Source organism: Struthio camelus, chromosome 6 (assembly GCF_040807025.1).
Source record: "Struthio camelus isolate bStrCam1 chromosome 6, bStrCam1.hap1, whole genome shotgun sequence".
Lineage (NCBI taxonomy): Eukaryota > Metazoa > Chordata > Aves > Struthioniformes > Struthionidae > Struthio > Struthio camelus.
The window spans coordinates 9,807,677-9,827,729 of record NC_090947.1 but is presented as its reverse complement, the minus strand read 5'-3'; the positions used below and the strand labels follow the sequence as shown (position 1 = coordinate 9,827,729).

Below are 20,053 nucleotides of genomic sequence, written 5' to 3'. Positions count from 1 at the left end.
GTTGCGGGGAGTTGCTGCAAGGTGGGGAGAGGAGGAGACTGATTCTTTTCTCAAAAAACTTCGATATACTACACCTTCAATATCTAGCGTTATTGAAAGGTGATAGAACAGCAGCTTTGGAGACTGAAGCGCTCTGTGTCAGGAATTTGGTGGCAGTGTTGATTGCAGTGATGAGGACACAGATCCCTTGGGTCTTGTACTGCAAATATTACTTAAGCTCAGACATTCTTTGGAAGGGTGTTTTTTTTTTTTTTTTTCCCCAAAACGGTGACATGTTGCATTCCACATCTTATGACTGTTTCTCTGGGGTGTCATCTGTAATTTCCTGGACATGAAATGGATACACCTGGGGGAATGAATGCACATACAAAGACATGGACCAACTGAGAAAGAACCAGAATAGAATAAAAGGAGATGCTTGAAAATGTAACCTGTGAGAAAAGATTGAAAGAATTAGGGTTGTTTAGTCTAGTGAAGTAAAGACAGAGACAAGTCTTCAAATATGTAAACATCTACTACAAAGAGAAAGGAATAAACTGTTCCTATTCACTGTGGATAGGACAAGAGATAAATGGGATTACATTACAGGAGGGAAAAATTAGGTTAGACATAGAGAAATCTTTCTAATCTGTAGAAGGGCAGAGGTGGTCTGGAATGGATTGCCAAGGAAACGTATAGAATTTGCCAGATTTTATGATTTTAAGGAACAGACTGGAAAAACATCTGTCAGGAGTGGATTAGGTAGAACGGACCCTGGGCAGAAAGAGAAATGGTGGAGCTTTGTTTTTTAAGATGCTGTGAATTCAGAGAGTGCTGCTTTGTTGTTTTCCTTTTGTATAAGCCTAAATACATTGACACCCGAACATAGGCTACTCAACTTCAGTGAGACTACTTTAAATGAAGAGCGAAAGTCCCAGAATGCTTCAGTATATTTGTCGTCTTTATGCTTTTACAGTAAATCTTTACATTTCATTCAAAGAATGTATTTCCCAGTTCTAATCAACTACTTCCTTAGAAAGGAAGTATTATAGTAATACCACCTAGCACACCTGCTCTTGTTCGATCTCTCCTCACTGAACAAAGATACAAAAGGATACAAAACCATTGTTTAAAATGCAGGAATACAGAGTAGTCCTCTGACTTGTCCTGCAAGGACTGGTGAATGAGCGTTCTCATCTAGCATACTCCCAAGTGGAAATGAATACGTTTTCCAAGGCTGTTAATAACCTTTAAACCTGGAGGACGCAGGGGAGAGCTTTGCCAGCAGTCCAGTTCCTTGTTCAGCTACCTCCTCTCCCATTATGGTATGTACTTTGGCATATAACAGAGTAATTTTAGGAAAAAGAAACATTTCTGCTGTATCGTATTGCGTGTGAGAACATTGCGTAAGGGACAAAATTATTATTTTGTTGTGGTACAAACAATATGTGACAGAGCACAGGAAGGGTTTTATTATGACTGGGCTACTGATAAGAGTCTAGAAGCTGAGGACACTGATTAGAAGAGAACTGCATTTTCTGCTAAACTGTAGAAAACATGAAACAAAGAAAGATATTAAAAAAAAAAACATAATAAATTGAATATGATGCAAGAATTGCTTCCTGATTTGAAACTTTGATTTTATTTTTTTCTAGGTTGGTACGATCCGCTATATGGCCCCAGAAGTGCTGGAAGGAGCAGTGAACCTGCGGGACTGTGAATCTGCTTTGAAACAAGTAGATATGTATGCGCTAGGCCTTATCTACTGGGAGATATTTATGCGATGCACAGACCTCTTCCCAGGTGACTATAAAAGAACTAGGAGAAAAGAAAAGAAGTAGTGGAAAGTAGTATCCACAACCAAAGTTAATCCCTAGCCAACCTTTTTTTTAAAGTGAACTCTTCTGTAGAAGGGAAATAATTTTCAGTTGTTTTTCACCATTAGGTCAGTGCCATCTAGTGTTCAAGAGTATTATTGTTATCAGTATAATGTATTTGAGTGTCAAGCATGGATCATGCTGAAAGACGTTCCATCGCTTTTTTGTAACCAGCTTGCAAGCCTCGTGGTAGTGCAATTTGAGCGCTGTAATTACTGTCCAGAGTTCATTAACATTGTGAGTTGGGCTGATTGCAAGAGCAGTGCATTCAGTCCTTAAAACTGATACAGCGCTTGAAGTGTTTCTCAGACCTTCTTCATATACAAATGGATGGGAAGGTGCTGTGATTTTATGTAGCCTTTAGTGATTCGTATGTGCTTTTATTTATGTTAGTGACATTGAAAATTCAGGGAAATCCATACCTGTAACAAAAAACAAGAGGAAATAGACTGGTAAAAATTAACACGTGAGAAAGTGTCACAACCACCTTTTTATTTCTAAAGATGTAGTTTAAAGAGTTAATAGTCTGGCAGGCAGGATTCCCTCTGTTGTCAAACAGCTGCACATAAATGTCTTTGGGTTTCTTCCAAAATGAAGCATATGAGTATTTTGAGTCTGCAACGTTTCAGAAAATTAGGTGTCATCCTCAGGTTCCAAGGTAGTCTGAGCAAAGTTTGCTCAACCAGCAAAGTTTGAGGATGCTGTCCTTCAGAGAGGCTCCTAAACAACACTTAATTCATTCGCAGTTAATTCAGCTTTTCTCTATGAAGTCAGACTTTGGAGAAAACGGAGACCATCCTGATAGACAGCGAGTTTGATGCTACTTTCCATCACCTGATAGCCCTTGTTCTACTTTTTTTTCTTTTTTAAATCTATGATTTTTCTTTCTTTTGCTAACAGGGGAATCCGTGCCAGAGTACCAGATGGCTTTCCAGACAGAAGTCGGAAACCATCCCACTTTTGAAGATATGCAAGTCTTGGTGTCTAGGGAGAAGCAAAGACCAAAATTCCCAGAAGCCTGGAAAGAAAACAGCCTGGTGAGATAGAATATTTACAAAGAATCACTAGCTTAGCCAGCTGTAAGGTGGTCTCCTTTCTTAAAAGCAAATTTTGAATATCTTTTTCTTGCAACTTTTTTTAGTATTTAAGGACTGTGAACTGTTTCTGGCTGGACTTCTGAAGTACTGAACTCAATTTAAAAAAGCGATTGAGATTAAAGCTAGATTTTTTTTTTTCTTTTAAGGAAAAACAGTATGATTATTATTGGATGTTGAAGTGTGATAGACTGAAGATAACTTGTTAGATTAATTTTCACATAGTATCTGTAGTAGTATGCATAAAGTGCCCACATACTCTCTGTAAATCAAATGAGAAACATCAGTGTATTTTCTATCTTTTGCTGTCTTACAAACTAAAAACACTCTAAAATAGTTAGCAACAATGTATTTATACTCCTCCAAAAATGCAATTTCATAAACATTGTAATGACTTTTTTCTGAAGATGTATATTCCTCAGAATTTGCAGCGCCTACAGTTTCTAGCAATAATTTCATTATAACTACATTAGACGTTTTATATGGCTTCATTTGATCTGCAATTTTTATTTTCAAAGCTATAAACAAAGTAATGTTGTTTATTTTGAATGAGTATAGCCATGGCTTAGAGCCTTGCTTGCTGCTGCAGGCCAACAAGTTACTGCAAGTCGGCTGAACTCTGGTAGTAGTCTGCTTGCTTTCATCTGCAGCAAACGTGAGGTAATGCAATTCCCCTTAGCTTAGAGGGGGCTGTTTGTCTTTCATTATGAGCACAGTGAAATGCAAACAGTAACTGGATTCATCTGATACATGCTAACCCATTTAAGCTAAAATAGCTTGATTGTGAGTGTGAAAATAACATGCTTGACTTTTATTTAAAAAGTGCTTTTAGTTATTCCTTTCCTGAAATTATGCCCCCCCTTCAGAGACTTTGCTGGTTGATAAGTATGTAGCTACTGTGTAGATAACGGGGAGCCTAAGGCCTCCTCTATGCTGGTACTTGTAAATATCTATGAAACTATTTTCAGAGAGGAGTGTAGCCTCCAGTATTAATGCTGTTATAAAACATGTTATAACTGAGTTGAAAGCTTCATAGAGAGGTTATTTTATTGCACAGTTTTGGTCAGCTAGTCTTTTTAAAAAAAAAAAAAAAAAAAAAAGTCCACACCCAAACTATATAGGAAATCAAGCAGCAACTGTTCTAGCTGTGGCCATGTTGGCAAATGTAATGTTGAAAGAACCAAGCTTACCAGTGGTTTTTGAAGTCAGTTATAACTAAAACAGGTCAAGAAGGTTTGTTTTGTTTTGCAGACTAGCATTTTAAATGTTAATTATGCTCTAACAAGTTGATAGACTCCAGGATTATTAGACACTGAGCTAGTAACGATCCCCATGTTTAAGCTGCCTGACACATTCTGTGTGTTGTCACTAACGTTTTGGCAAAAATCCAAAATAATAATAATTTTAAAAAGAATGTTCTGCTCTAAGGATGGATCTACACCATTGTTTAGAGAGAAGTAAAAGTAGGTCTCTAATGGACGTCAGTCAAACAACCCAGTCCACCCTCTGTCAGTCTAGGATGTGATCCCAATGGCCACTCCAAGGGAGACACTGTAGAAAACTACACTGCAGACAACCTCACCTTGGACCCAGTTCTTTACCTTCTGTATCCAACACGTGGGATAAAAGCCTTCTATCCTTTTTTTAAAGCTATGCAGACATGCTACAGGTTTGGGTTAAAGCACTTTCATGTAAGTTCATCTGTTACAATATGTATTTGCCTTTTTCCTTTAAGAAATACAAATAAAAAAGCAATGCCTTGGTTTTTAGGTCACATAATTAAGACACTCAAAAGATGTGGAATCCTATATTTATGATTACCTATGCAGTCTCAGTCTGCTTCTTGAACATACGCATTGTGATACAGACCTTGATTAGAGGAACTATTTTCACTGTATCAATCAACAATCTGAGTAAATGATACTCATAAAATAAGTCGAGGGCTATAAGGTGAATCGGGATGTTAGGAAGATCCCTGTCTCATTTGCCAGGCCCAAAACAGGGACTAAGTATGACTCGGGACTAAACAGAATAATGCCGATTTCCTGTCCTTTCCATCTTTTTTTATGACTGTTAGAACTTCTAAATAGTGAATTTTAGTATACATCCCTTTGAACCTAAAATTAATAAAAATAGATTGCTTTAGTAAACGTGAGTAAACGTTCTACTCTAGAACTTCAGTCTTGTTAACTGTCTATACAGTCATCACTGTGCTCCTTTGACTGTGCTTGAAATATCAAAAGGAAAAGATCTGAGAGACGGTATTCAGTTATATACTGGCTAAATTTCTGCCAGGGGAAACCTATACCGGAAGAGCCTTACAAAAGGGCAAGACTGGAGATTAAAATGCCCTCTGACTTAAGAGATAAAAACCAAACAGTGACTAAATCAAGTACTAAAAGCTGAATGAAGGCTTTTTATTCTGGGAGAGAAGATGGATCCAGTTCACTATCCTATCATTGTCCCTGAGGGTGCTTTTAGACTCGTGTGCCTCAGCTACGGAGGAGCGTAGTTGCTTGGCCTCACTTCAGTCCATTGTGGGAAGGGAGATAAAAGATGTACTTATGTGGAACCTCATCCCAAACTGTGCAGCCAGGGACTTGCTGGATGCAGGCGGTGTCAGGACCCTCTGGGTGAGCGCGGAGCTCTCCGCTAGCATGCAGAGCTACTTCTGGCTGTCGCTGCCAGAAGCGAACAAGGTGGATCTGGCACAAGGAAGAGCGATCCGTGGGGCCCACTGAGTGCCTTTGTGCCCAGCTGGGGCTGTGCGCAGTTGTTGGTGCTGGAGATGTTAAAGCTGGCTTGTAGACAAGGTGAGATGTCCTGGCAAGCCCAGGGCTGCATACTGGCAGCAGGGGCCAATAAATATCCACCCTTTTTCTGCACTTGGGGTGCAGTGGAGTAGAAATGTTCAATGCTCGTAATCTCAGTTGTCTCTTCTCCAGGTCTCTGACCATATGGCAGCGTTATTTGGAGGTTTTGAGCTCTAATCCTGACTACGCTAGTCACCCCACAGTGTGATCACAGGAAATGGTGTCTGTTTCCATTTCTCCATCTGAAAACGAGGGCAGCAATAGTCTCCTCCCACAGTGCAGACCAATTCACCGATGTCTGAGAGGCACTTGGATGTTACTGTAGTGAACAGGAGAAGAAAAGCATGATGCAATGAGCAAGGCTGTGCTAACTGCAAACGGTGCAGGGCAGCAAGGCAGGGACCATTTGCTGAACTGAGCAGTGAGGGGTATCTGTGATATTTCCAGAGTATCATCAATCCTTTGTACGCGGTCTTCATAAGGCAGGGGGAGTGACCATGCATACATCCAAGAGGGCAGGTTGGAGGTTATATAGGCAACTGTAAATGTAACTTTTCCTAAAGAATGATCTTTCCAGTTTGTGTGTGTGATATGGTAATGTTAATCCTGCATATTACTATTATTAGGGTAAACTAGCTTTGAATGAAATTGTGTTGTGTATCTTCCATTTCTCTTTCTCACCAGCTTGTGATTATTTTCACGTGTACAGAATGCTGTCATAAGACAGTAAATTAGAAGCATGATATAAGGGGGAAATAATGCAAGACAAAGGGGATTTTGTTTGTTTCCTGGCAGGCTGTGAGGTCACTTAAAGAGACAATTGAAGACTGTTGGGATCAAGATGCTGAAGCTCGACTAACAGCGCAGTGTGCTGAGGAGAGGATGGCAGAACTCATGATGATTTGGGAGAGAAATAAATCAGTTAGCCCAACAGTCAATCCTATGTCAACTGCCATGCAAAATGAGCGGTAAGAAAGAAAATATTTGGTTTTAGTCACCAGGGAATGTCCAATGCATAGCTCACACAGGAAGAAAGCTAGAGCACACTGTTATAGCTGCACCTGTGAAGTGGGCGTGTGTTATGTGAGCTAGTCTGCCTATGGGTATTGCACGATACGATGTGGATTGCTTCATGTTACATGCATCCACATTATGAGGAGTTCTGAGGTCTGTCTATACATCCCCAGAATTCACCTTTTATGTAAACTGGACTTCTCACAGAGGGGCCTTTCTAACCGAACAAACTGTGCACACGGGCTTACACAGACATGACGTGATTCTGAACTGTCTTTAAGAACTCTTGCTATATGATGTGTGAAATTTCTATTTAAAACTTTTCTAGTAAACGCTGTACATGTTCAGGAGATATGAGTTCAGGAAATCACCCAGACTCAAACCTACAGCTTTTCAGTTAAAGAACCACAAGGCTGCCGTTTCAGTTATCGTTATTCTGACCCCAGTGAGAGAGGTGCTGCACATTCCCCTTCTCTGTCTATAAATTATCCGGAGGGCGTGAGAATTAGCTGAACTGACATTAATACTTAGTATACACTAGAGATCTGGATTTGAGAGAAGAGTAATATTGCTGTACATGGCAGTGTGTTTTGTCATTAAAAATTTCTGTTCAAAACATGGAACGCTTAAGTTGTTAAAACAGCAGATTTTTTACAGTTTAGGACCTTGTGACTTTTTCCCAGCATCACTTTCTCCATCCTATCTGTAGAGTTCATTACCCTCCTTCAGCTTCACTTCTCTGCAACTAGAATAGTGCCTTAGCAGTGAACTAGACAAATAGCGTAAAGGACAAATAGAAGGAAATTACTGATCTCTGGCTTAGCTGTATAAATAACATCCATGACAAAATTTTTATCCTACTAAAACAATTTCCTGCTAGCCAGGATTTTTCAAGGAAGTTACAGAAGGATCTCAGTTTGTACTGTATCTGTCCTTAGATTATGCATGAAAAGAAACAGAAGGATATTCAGCTTTCTTAATTGAGAAGCTTTATAATGTGAGGTGATTTTTACATATATGGTCTTAATATCACTTATTTTTTCTTAAAGGAATCTGTCACATCATAGGCGTGTATCAAAGATAAGGCCATATCCAGATTACTCTTCTTCCTCCTACATTGAAGATTCAATCCACCACGCTGACAGCATAGTGAAGAACATTTCTTCTGAACATTCAATGTCCACTACACCATTGACTTCAGGCGAAAAGAACAGAAATTCCATTAACTATGAGCGGCAACAAGCACAAGCTCGCATCCCTAGTCCTGAGACAAGTGTCACCAGTTTGTCCACCAATACTACCACCACCAATACAACTGGCCTCACTCCTAGCACTGGCATGACCACCATATCTGAGATGCCTTACTCAGATGAAACAAACTTGCACACTACAAATGTCATGCAGCCAGGTGGGCCCACCCCTGTTTGTCTGCAGCTAACAGAAGAGGACCTAGAGACGAACAAACTCGATCCAAAAGAAGTGGATAAGAACCTGAAGGAAAGCTCTGATGAGAATCTGATGGAGCATTCCCTTAAGCAGTTCAGCGGACCAGATCCACTGAGCAGCACTAGTTCCAGCTTGCTTTATCCACTCATAAAACTTGCTGTAGAGGTGACAGGACAGCAGGACTTCACACAAGCTGGCAATGGTCAAGCATGTTTGATTCCTGATGTCCCGTCTGCTCAGGTCTATCCTCTACCCAAGCAACAGAACCTTCCGAAGAGGCCTACTAGCCTTCCTTTAAACACCAAAAATTCAACCAAGGAGCCACGGTTAAAATTTGGTGGTAAGCACAAATCAAACTTGAAGCAAGTGGAAACGGGAGTTGCCAAGATGAACACTATCAATGCCGCAGAACCTCACGTGGTGACAGTTACCATGAACGGAGTGGCTGGGAGAAGCCACAGCATAAACTCTCATGCTGGCACAACCCAATACGCAAATGGGGCAGTGCCGTCTGGCCAGACAGCCAGCTCAGTAGCACAGAGGGCCCAGGAAATGCTTCAGAACCAGTTCAGTGGAGAGGATAGTCGGCTGAATATTAATTCAAGCCCTGATGAGCATGAACCCTTGTTGAGACGGGAGCAGCAGGTTGGCCATGATGAAGGTGTTCTGGACCGCCTAGTGGACAGGAGAGAGAGACCACTGGATAATGGCCGAACAAATGCCAATAACAACAACAGTAATCCGTGTCCAGTGCAAGACCCAGCTACGCTCAGTATCCAGAACGTAGCAAGAAATCCTGGACAGACCCAGACTAGAAGAGCACAGAGGCCTAATTCGCTGGATCTGTCAGCCACAAATAGTTTGGATAGCAGTAGTATGCAGTGTAAGTGCCAGCAGGACTTGAACAGTTTCCCTGACCCGTTTTTTACTCAATAACTAACTATGTGTATCTGCTTGAATAGAAAATACTTCTGTGTCCCCTTTCCTTCCTCAAAACATACCTACTAAATCCCATATAAGTTTAATTTCCATCAGCACAATTTCAGTCTTCTCACTAAAGTGCTGTCTTCTGTCTCTATCAACTTCAGAACGTACTAGGTCACGATCTTCCTTCCCCATACCTACAACAAATCTGTCCCTTTCTAACCTACCTCCTCTGACTCTAGGCAGGTAGTCACTTCTGCACTCGTTACTCTTTGCAAGGCACTTACCTTGGCAGCTGCAAAGCATGCTGAAATAGGCTGCTATTTTTTCCTTCAGGAGCATATTGTACCCTCTTTTCCTTACTTTTCCTCATTCTCTTTAGAGTAGTTGGCTTTAAGATGCATTGATTAAAATAATTTATTACAATAACTACTTATACATTCTATTATTTTTAAAGTGACAGATTTTACTGTATTATTCCAGCCTAGATAGACATTCAGGCTTTCTCTACTTTGCTATCTGAGCTCCAATAATTATAGAACTCTTTCATCAATTTACCATGTACATATTAAAAATTAATCAAAGTAGTTAGAGAAGGAATCAATTTTAATAGACACCATGAGAATAACTGCCTTAGCGTGTTCTACAGGCAAAGATTTAAGAGGTTGTAATGGGACACTCTTTTTTTTCAGTAAGAATGTGTTCATGGTAGTTATAGCTAAATTTGCTACATCCTCTGACATGTCTTTTGTCTTTGGGCCTGTTGGAGCTTTTGCAAACACTTCCTTGTGTGCGTTTTTAAGAGGATATATTTCGACAATGCACTGTAGTCCTTGAAGGATCCTTGCAAACCTTTGACCGTGTTTAGATAAGAGACTGTAATACCAGTGAAATTATCTGGTGTGCCAGGCATTACGTGTATGGAAAGAAAAGGGTTAGAAACAAACCAGAACAGATCTTTCAAGAAATGTAGTTGAACATTCAGCAGTGGAATGTTTCTTTTAAGCAGGAAACCTTAATTCGTTGACTAACATGGTGATTTGAGTTGAAATTTTACTGGGGGAGGGAATATTATTGCAGTAACTTTTAATTGAAGATTAAGTTAAAAACAAAAAAAAAGAGGGGTTGAAGGTTAAGTAAGTAAAGTGAAAGGGTTGGATTAAAAAAAAAAATCAGATTTCTACTGCTGAAATGTTAATCATATTTAAAATTGAGAAGCAGCTGGGTTTGGCAGTTTACAACCCCAAATCCTGACTTCGGAGAAAAAGAGAACGGACCATTTTGCCTCCAGGTGAAGGTCTAAGCCTTGCCTGAGGCTTTTTATGTAAAAGAATTGCTTTGCTAGGTGGAGTGGGAGTTAGAGGATCTATAATTTAATTATGCTATTAAAAATGAGCCTTTGCCATCCTGTGGTAGCTCCATTATTCCTTACCTCCCATTACAGGTAATTAAGATACTAGGATTGCAAAAGCTACTCAAAAGGCAAATGCTGATTCTGCTGTTTGCCAATGCACGTTCAAGGTAACACAAATTACTTCAGTGAAGTAGTTTTTGACAGAGAACAGAATCTTTTGTTTTAATGGCAGCTACTGCAGTTCATATACCTGTCGTGCCTCTGCCACACAGTTGCTTATTTTGATAAGATGTTGTTCTTCTATTGCATGAGCAACAACACTGAAATCTCTAGCATAATCTTCCTCGTAATGCTATTGTCTACTTTTTTTTTTTTTTTTTTTTTAATGTCTTCAGTAGGTGACTCCTCACAGGATGGCAAATCAGGCTCAGGAGAAAAGATCAAGAAACGTGTGAAAACTCCGTACTCACTTAAGCGGTGGCGTCCTTCAACGTGGGTCATCTCCACTGAACCGCTGCATTGCGAGGTGAACAATAACGGCAGTGACCGGGCAGTCCACTCCAAATCCAGCACTGCTGTTTACCTTGCAGAAGGAGGCACTGCCACCACAATGGTATCTAAGGACACAGGAGTGAACTGCCTGTGAAATACTTTAATAGCCGACAAATGACCTTTTTTTGCATTATTTGAAACAAACATGCAGAAGACATTTTAAAAAACTGCTTTCTCCTCCTGTCAGCAACCCCTATCAAGGACTCGCTTTAAATAGATTTCAGCTATGCAGAAAATTTTTAGCTTATGCTTCCATATTTTTTTATTTTGTTTTATTTTTTGAACGTTTTTGCACTTTTATTTAGTATCGCTCAAGTTAAGTCTGTCTGTTTTGACCACGGAATATATATATGTGTATCAAAAATGTGGTCTCAAAATATTTTTTTAAAAAAAGTAACAAAAAAAGGAATTGCTGATAATCAGTTTGGACCAGGTTCTTAAGGTCACTAAGATCATAAGCAGACTATAAGACAGGTTTGACTGCAGTGGTGTCTTGTAACCATGTTTTGATTTCTGTGCACAAGCTAGTCTGTATATTTCTATGTTAAAAAGTGTATTCTCTTTTGAACTCTTATTTTTCTTGTGTCATGTTGAAATGTGCAATAGTCTATAGTTCACAGTATGCTTTATTGAAAAGTGTGTTTCTAAAACTGCCACATGTTCCCCTTTCTGTGAGTATTTGTTAATTTTTCCCTGACAGTTGAGCAGTCAGCCAGTCATGACAGTGAACTTTGCACACCGTAGCCAGCTTGAAGCAGCTGCCTGTGTCACATTGTGTTCTGAGGTGACAATGCATGAATTATTCCCAACTTGAAAGGGCTTTTAAAAAGGAAGAAAAAAATATGAACTCAATACCTTTCCTTTAATCCTTCCAAATCTAAATGTGTTTCCTTTATAGTAGTAGATCCTAGCCTGTGAAGTTCTGAATAACAAAACCTTGAACGAATGTAAGGAGACGGTCAGCCATTTTTTCCATTTTATTTTGTGTGCAGGTTCAGCCTTTGTATTTATGTAAAACCTTATTTAGATCACTCATAAGATACATTGAAAAACATTTTTATCAGAAATCTTAATGACTGTCATACTTAAAAGCTCTAGTGAAGATAGGTTGCTAAAGATATTTTGTTTACATAGAGGAAGAAAATCATGCATCTTGATCGGCACGAACCAGTTTTGTGGTGAGTCACAAATTTTTCAGGATTTACCTCCTTACAGAAAGTCTGAGGTAAAATCAGCCTGATTACTTATGCAGGTAGGTGCATCCTAATTGGCTGCTTTTGCCAAGTTAAAACTTTTCTTCCCTTCAGAGTTTTTAGAGCCTCTCATTCATCTTGTTAAAATTCAATGCATGCTTTTAAAATTCACGGTTATGAGTGTTTGGGAGGGAGGGGGGTTTGTTGCTCTGGTTAGACCTTTCTTTCTGCTTGTCTGTAACACTCCACACATTGATTTTTAGGTGTCAGTGATCATGAATGAAATATCTATTGAGATAATTTGTTTTTTCATCTTCTCAAGTAAACATTATTAGTATTATAACGTTATTAAAACGATCATTTTTGCTGCCTACTGGAAGAAAATTAATTTCCTTACTGGCCAGACCCCTTTTCCATCTAAGACTTACCTTGAGAAATATTCTTTCTGATTGAAAACACTTCCTTAAAACCTATTTACATTAAAAGTATATAACATATGTCAGTCTTTAGTACTGAGTAAAGTTTTGTCACTGCATCTGAAAACGGGTTATGTTCAAAGACAGGAAATCTATTCAGTCAGCGTGCCAGACTCCTATGCAGAGTATCACTAGCCAACGATTGCCTCCCCCAACATGTCCTCTCTCAGCTGACTGAAACAGATGCTGCATGCTTTCAAGCTCATGTGTTTCCTTGCTATTGTATTATTTTTCCCCATGAAGTAAATTTTGCCAACTCTGTTCTTTTACCTCTGATGATATAACCAGCATATATAATATATGCCTTCCTACATCTGATTCTTGCTGTTACCCAGACTCCCTTGTTTATACCTGATTTTTATGATTTCCTATCTTGATGTTCCTTAAACGCTTCTCCTAGATATCTCCAAGAGCTAGCACTATAAACCCAGTCTCTGATTCAGCACAGCTGTAGAAATATAAGCCATGATAGACTTTGGGCTCCCTATGGTCTCATCTCTGTTGTACTTCAGGTAATACCTTTCTTCTCTGAGGTGTAATTCTGTTATCCTGTTGTGTAAATATACAGTTAGGTCTCCCCTCTTCAAAAAGACAGCCTTTCTCTGGTTTTAGTCTTAATCCACTCTCCGGCTTGCCATCTGTTGCAGTCTCGCATCCCAGATGATGTAAACCTGCCATTTGCTCAGCTGGGTTTCAAGATCTGAATAAGATTTTTTGGCGTTCTGTTTGTAACGTTGGCTGTGTTTCTTACCTCATTTGGACTTTTTTGGGTCTACATTTGAATGTCTGGAGTATAGTACCTTTTTTGTGATGATCGCTGTATCATGCATGTTGAAGGTTCTTCACTCCTTTTCCAAAGACTTTTTGCTTTGCCTGACATGTAGCATCCATCAACGTTGCAGAATGTGGCCTGAAAAGCATATGTAGGACACTTTTACCTAACTTGAAACACTCTGGGGAGAGAAAAGTTATTTGCTCTGACTACTGCTTCTTTCTGCTAAGACAGTTTTACACCAGGCTTCTAGCCTTTCTTTTCAGGCCAATCCTTTGTAAGAAATCCAACATTTTATGCTCAATGCAATCAAAGGATTTTAATAAAATTAAAATATATCAGCTGGAAAGGTTCTTCTGCAGTTCTGCAGTTTTTCTTAAACATTCTCAAAACAAACATCATAATTTCATTTATCTTTTTCTATCACTTGGTGAAAAGCCTTTGGGATGAATCATAATTAGTTTTTAAAAAAGCTATATAATCTGCTATGGATAAGTGTAATTTGTAACATGATAGCAAGGTGTACTTTATCCCAAAATACCTTATAGATTAAATAGAGAAAAGCTATTAGTTTTAAAGGTCAATCAAAATGAACTTTTAAGTAGGTACCAGAATATTCTGATTCTGCCACAGCCAGGTGAAATCAGATTAGCACACTTTGTTTTTAATGCTTAATTTAGTAATGACCTTTTTTGCTCACAGTGCACAGTCCAGTCTGCCCAGAATATATTCTCCATAAATTGAATGACATTGAATTGTATGTCACAAAAGTACATTGGGGAATCATCCTTAACTGAATGAAAGACATGTAAGAGAATTCTACAGATCAGACACACATGGATAGTTGATTAACATGCTATTATCTAGGGTAGAAAATGTGTTTTATTTCTTTGTGTGTGTGTGTGTGTGGTCTTTTTTTTTTTTTTTTTTTTTTTAAGAAAAAAGGTTAGTTATGGAAGTTGATAATTTTCTATCAATTTCTGATGTATATTGCAGACAAGATAATGTAAAGAACTGAATTTTGCCACTGTCAAATAGGCAACAGTAGAATATTTGCTATGGTGATTTATAATGTGTAATTCAAGTAAAATGTTGCAGCAAACATTTGTGATGTTTGTGTACATAAGGCAAAATCCAAAACCTTACTGATTTTAGAAAATGACATGACAATTGAAGCTATAAGACTTGCTTAGGCTAAATACATTGCCTGTTTTTCTATTTCCTATAATAGAGATACTCATCAACATTACACAGTTTTTAGAATGTGAATTCTAACCATTTGTACAAACATACCTGCATAGTGAAATTTATTTTCTTCTAGAATTGATATTTACAAGTCAGATTATCTGGAACACTTACCCTGAATTTGCTCACAATGGTCTATAGCTTCACATGCTAAACAGTAATAAAAATGCCATTCCTGGAATTCCCAGATGCAGTTAAATTGCATAGCTAAAGGTAAATGAATACTTAATTTAAAAGAAAAACAACTGGTATTGTCATCATTATAATACTCTCTGAAACAAGGAACATTTTAATTGAAAATTGGTTTTGTCTGTGTTTTGCTTTCTTACTGCAGTTCACTTAAGTGTTGTTTGCATCTGTAAAGTTACCTAATTTTCAAAGGCAACACGATTTCATTTTTTTCAGTCCATTAGGGACAAAAAACAATGCAAGATGGATGCTGGCAGGTTTCAGGAATAAATAAAAAATATAAATATGATTAGAAAATACATATCCTCACATCTATCAGCTTTTGCCAAAAGAAATTTTTAATCCTAGCTGCCTGAGCAAGGAGAATAGGGGGGTTCTGTATATGTATGGAAGAGATTATTGGGCAAAACTTGATATTAATGAGTAGGTATTTAGAAAATACATGTCGTAGACGTTATCCATGGCATAGTTTCAGTGTTAGGCTGATTTTTGGGATCATGGTTTCTGCTCTAATGATATCTATCCCTAAAGTACTTTTGAGAGTGTTATTTAAAAAAAAAAAAAAAAAAAAAGTCCATTAGGGTACTATTACTAGGTTTATGTCCAGATGATAATTTTCTTCTGTGGGAAATACTCAAAAGATGACAGCCATTTTGCCCTTGAAATGTTATTATGAAAAGTTCCAGCCTAATTAAACAGAATTTTTAAATCCACATATGTAGTCTTTACAGGAGAACTGTCTTGTGGTATGCTGTAATTTTTACTCGTATAAAAATAGTAGAAGTTCCCATTGCTGAAACAGAGAATGTTTTTAAGCAATGAAATAGTAATTGCCAAGCATACCTGACCCGATGTCTATTAAATTTGAAAATTTGGAACAATTTATCAAAGAAGTTTGGCGTAGGATTGATTAGGCTATGAATGTTGGATTATAGGCTCGACGACTCAGTCCTTTGTGCAAATTTGGCTTATTTGAATTTTGCTATCTGATCTCCCACTATCCATTTTAACAGATAAATATATTAAATAACCTCCCTTTTTTCAGGAACTTATTCTTTTTTGTTCAGTTATAATCCGTTGTTCCGTGAAAAAGCTATACATATGGCAGTGGGGCCAAATACATATTTTTATGTAAACTCTATATGTATTTAGATGCATATGTATGTCATGCGTAAATTCCAGGATTAACTTCTGTGGATTACAGCATCAGATGGTAGCAGTGGTAGCAAGTATAGTGCAGTTTTTCATAGGCCATTTTTAAGTTGTCCTTAGTACATCACGATGCATATTGGGCTCAGTCTGTGACACGTAGTCCAGTACTGTAAGATTTCTCCGAACAGACCACTGATTGTTTAGGTGGAATGAATTTATTCTCGAGAGAAAGCTAGGAATGCACTTGATCTGAACTTCAGCTGAAGCTGAGTAATTTAAGGTTGTTCCCTTAAAGATATAAGCTAAGTCTGAAAAAAAATACAAAATTCTTAAGTATGATAATTTTTCCAAGGCTTTTGTTACATAGTAGCTATGGTTATATGTGCAGGTGCCATTTAAACATAGGGTTTTTTTAGGCCATTAAATCTAATGGGGAGAAATTACTTTTTAGGCTTGTATATTGTCGCACAAAGCCTCAAGCTGTAGAAATAAGGGTGTGGGTTTTTTTTTTTTTCCGAAATTAGGTTTAGTTTGGATGTGAAAAAGTAACAAATCAGATTTCTCGTTTTGAGATTTCTTCTGTACTCACTAAAACAGGTAGTAGACCTTCCACTTCTGCAGATAAACATATGGATTCAGGCCCTCCTTCAAATCAAAATGGGAGTTCTGTTTGGCCTAAGCATATCTGAGGAAATCAGCATCTAATCAGTTAGCGCTTGTTATTGAAATCAAAGAGGAGTTTGCCATTGATTTTGACTGAAGGAGGGCTGGATTCAGCTGGTGCTGGTTTTAATATTTTCTCATAAGCGTTAGTGCTGGGAAGGCCAAGGCGGAACGTTAGACCGCAGGGGCTGACCCTGGGCATTGATGTTTTGCGGAGTGTTAGCTGATGCCTTGAGTCAGGCTGTCGTACTAGGTCAGTACCAGTTCAGCTGCGGTTATTGTCAGGAAGTGGAACCGCACCAGTGGGAGCGATAATGGAAGGTTTCAAGATAAGTTCTCATTTACACCAAAGCCCTTTTATGTTGATCTGGGCTTAGGACAGGTCTGATTCAGTCACATGACTAAACTGAATTACTAATATGGAAGTACTTTTTATGGCAATTTCTATTTATTTCACTGTGGTTTAATCTATATGTGTGCATAACAACCAAGAACCAGTTGGAGTTATGTTAATTTATAATTTAGTTGTCAGATATTTTTAAAAGCCTGTCGATTGGTAATTGTGTAAAGTTGCAAGTAACTCAATTGGTTAACTTCAATACATAGGTCGTGTTTCAACAGATTCAGTAACTGTCACAGTAAGGAAAGATTTCTTCAAAATTTTTGCAGTCTTCTGCAGCTACCTTAAAAACATCCCTCAGGAGCATAGCCTCTTGCACGGTAACTATTTTAAAGTAGAAATAGTTATTTTTTATAGCTTATTAGTTTTAAGGCCTCCCAACAATCAACTTTTGTAGCCCATTCACTTACCTGTTTTTAAGATGGAGCAAAAATTTGTGAGGTTTATTTCTAGAGCACTTGATTCACTTTTTTGTGCTTCAGAACTGTACCGTGAAGTATCACATTTCAATCTTGTTTATTCAAAAGAAAATAAAATAGTTAATGTTTCACTAATTTTTAAACAGTTACAAAAACAAAGAAACAGGCAAGTCCAAGTTACAGCTGACTTTCATTTGTCACTTTCCTGACAATTTCTAATTTGTGGCTCTTCTCTCTCTTTCACAATGTTGTAATATATTTAAAAAGGTTTAATGTAATGTTTCTTGTCTGCTTCTTGTCTCTAGAGGAAAGTGTGCTCTATTCACGTTTATATAAGCTGGAATCATATTTTACAATCACTGTTCGCTGTTTTCCCCCCAAATGCAGTATAAAAGGAAAATGAACATGGCAAAGACTGATTTCTAGGGTTTGGTCTTCTGTAGAAGCTGAAATAAGGAGATGTGAAACTGCCGTTTTCTTTATGAAAGACTGTAAAAAGAGCATTAATTTCTGAGCGAGCGTTTCTGGGGAGGAGGGGGAGAAACCCTAGAATATGGAGTCTCATCAGAACCCTTTTGTTAACGGGTATTTTTGTTTTTTCCTCTCAAATAACTGAGGAAATATTATGTATGAATTTATAAATAATTGTTTTCAGTTATTTCTTTTATATAAACTGCCCAATACCCTTGCTATGCTGTATAAGTTGTGTTTCATGGAACAGTGTGAGTATGAAATAAAAAGCTAATTTTTGTTTTTTAATCATCTGTGGATGCCACTATGAAAGCTGACATTGTTAAAGCCACTACAGAGTTTTCTATGAATACTTGTAAGAATTGCTTTGTTATATATAAACCTAAATAAAAGAGATTGTATTGATACAGAGACATTGGATAAGAACATTTAAAAGGCTGTTCTTTAGATCTAAAAGAAATGGCTTGCTGTAAAATGGTGCATTATTCCATTTATTAAAGATCATATTAATGACAAAAAGCATGGTCTTTTGTGTTTTTCTTTATGGTATTGTAAGCCATAAGTAATAAGACATGTTCCCAGAGGAAAACTCCTGTTGGGACTGTGTTTCGTTGGCTGAAGGATGAGGAACTACTTCATTACTGAAGGCTGAATAGGACTTTCAGACACCTTAGGCATGTGACAGATTACACATTGCACTGTCATCAGATAACAGTGTGAAATAATTTCACACTGCAAAAGTCCTGCCTTTGCTGCAGGAATGCAGTGCCTCTGCTTGCTTTTCTGCCCGTTATCACTGGTGAGCCAGTTAGGATGCTCGCATTGGCAACTAAATATAGTTTGTGGGTGTTTCACAGCAGTAGGCCTTATACGGCCTCTTGCTACACCTTGTCAGTGGGCTAAGCATTTAAAGAAAAACAAAGCAAAGAAAAAAAGAAAAAGGGAGAGAGAAGTCTCATACAGTTGCAGATTTTAACTAAATACTTTTCCCCTCCACTTTTGATTTGGCTGAACTTGGATGGACTATGGGATTCTTGATAACAAAGCACATGGGAGGAGCACAGCAAGCAACAACCTCTGCATTTGGGACAAGAACTAAGACTGCAACCCCCGTCCTTCCCACATGAAGTATTGCACTCTTTCCCCCTCCCCATGAGGACACAACGTCTTGGCATCCTTACAAGCAGCAGCCGTCCCAGCCCAAAGTTGCCGTCCTATCCATCAGAACTGGAAGAGATGGATTAAGTCTGTGCAAGGAACCTGTGAACTTCCTGCACGGACTGGTCCAGCCCAGGAGTTTCTTGTCTGCTAGGCCACATGAAGGTAAGTTTCTGGAAAGAGATCAGTCTTTACTCCACTGCAGTTGCCTTTGTTTTGCTGCCTCATGTTCTGGATGTTTTCCAATTCTCGATGCAAAAGAACTTCATTTGAAGGAGTTGTCTGGGATCTTTTTGATGGTCTATTTTCACTTTGCAAGGAAGCCCAGTCATACTTGTGGGGAACTTCAAGCTGAGTCATTACTGGGAATCATCACCATACAAATGATAGCTACGCTGTACCTGTACACAGGTGACACTGTTTATTTGGCCTCTTCTGGTCAAGGCTAAAGAAAGCTTTCTTGTCTCTTGTGGGACCACTGCTAAGTGCGAGAGGGGTTTAGTTCTCCAGGGCTTGATTGCCACTAAGGCAGAGGGCAGGGAGCTCAGGCTTTGGGATATGTGGTTGCTTGTCCATGGGGAGAACAGAAGGAAATAAATGCAGCCCTGCAAAACGGTCCTGAAAACTGAGTAGCGCCAGCACTAAGTCGTCCCTTCCCGAGCAGGAGGAAAATATTAAACAAGGCTTCCTTTTAAACAAGAAACAAACCCCATATTTTGTGCCTTTTCTAGCCATCCAAATGCCAGCTGAGCTCTGAGACAGCCATTCTGTTTAATGCCAGCATAAGCAGAGGGAAGTCAGTTCTCCCTCTCTTTTTGGAACACAAACTGAGCAGCGCTGGCTGGGGCTACCAACGCACTGC

General features: G+C 38.5%; 1 protein-coding gene and 1 long non-coding RNA gene across 3 annotated transcripts in view; one reads left to right on the top strand and one right to left on the bottom strand.

Annotated features, from left to right (window-relative positions):
- The window catches only part of BMPR2 (bone morphogenetic protein receptor type 2), a 118,802-nt gene extending 104,376 nt beyond the window's left edge, over positions 1–14,426 (top strand). For both annotated transcript variants that reach the window (XM_068948090.1, XM_009684224.2), the window contains 5 exons: positions 1,635–1,782; positions 2,757–2,893; positions 6,559–6,731; positions 7,827–9,106; positions 10,897–14,426. In XM_068948090.1, the coding sequence (XP_068804191.1) occupies positions 1,635–1,782; positions 2,757–2,893; positions 6,559–6,731; positions 7,827–9,106; positions 10,897–11,147 (1,989 nt within the window). In that variant the 3' untranslated portion in view covers positions 11,148–14,426. The remainder of the gene's footprint in view (positions 1–1,634; positions 1,783–2,756; positions 2,894–6,558; positions 6,732–7,826; positions 9,107–10,896) is intronic.
- On the bottom strand, positions 1,782–17,646 carry LOC138067618 (uncharacterized). The gene is made up of 4 exons (XR_011141824.1): positions 17,554–17,646; positions 13,523–13,632; positions 10,972–11,118; positions 1,782–2,278 (listed from the first exon to the last, which is right to left on the bottom strand). It is a non-coding gene; the product is annotated as an uncharacterized lncRNA (long non-coding RNA).
- Between the last annotated feature and the right edge of the window lie 2,407 nt (positions 17,647–20,053).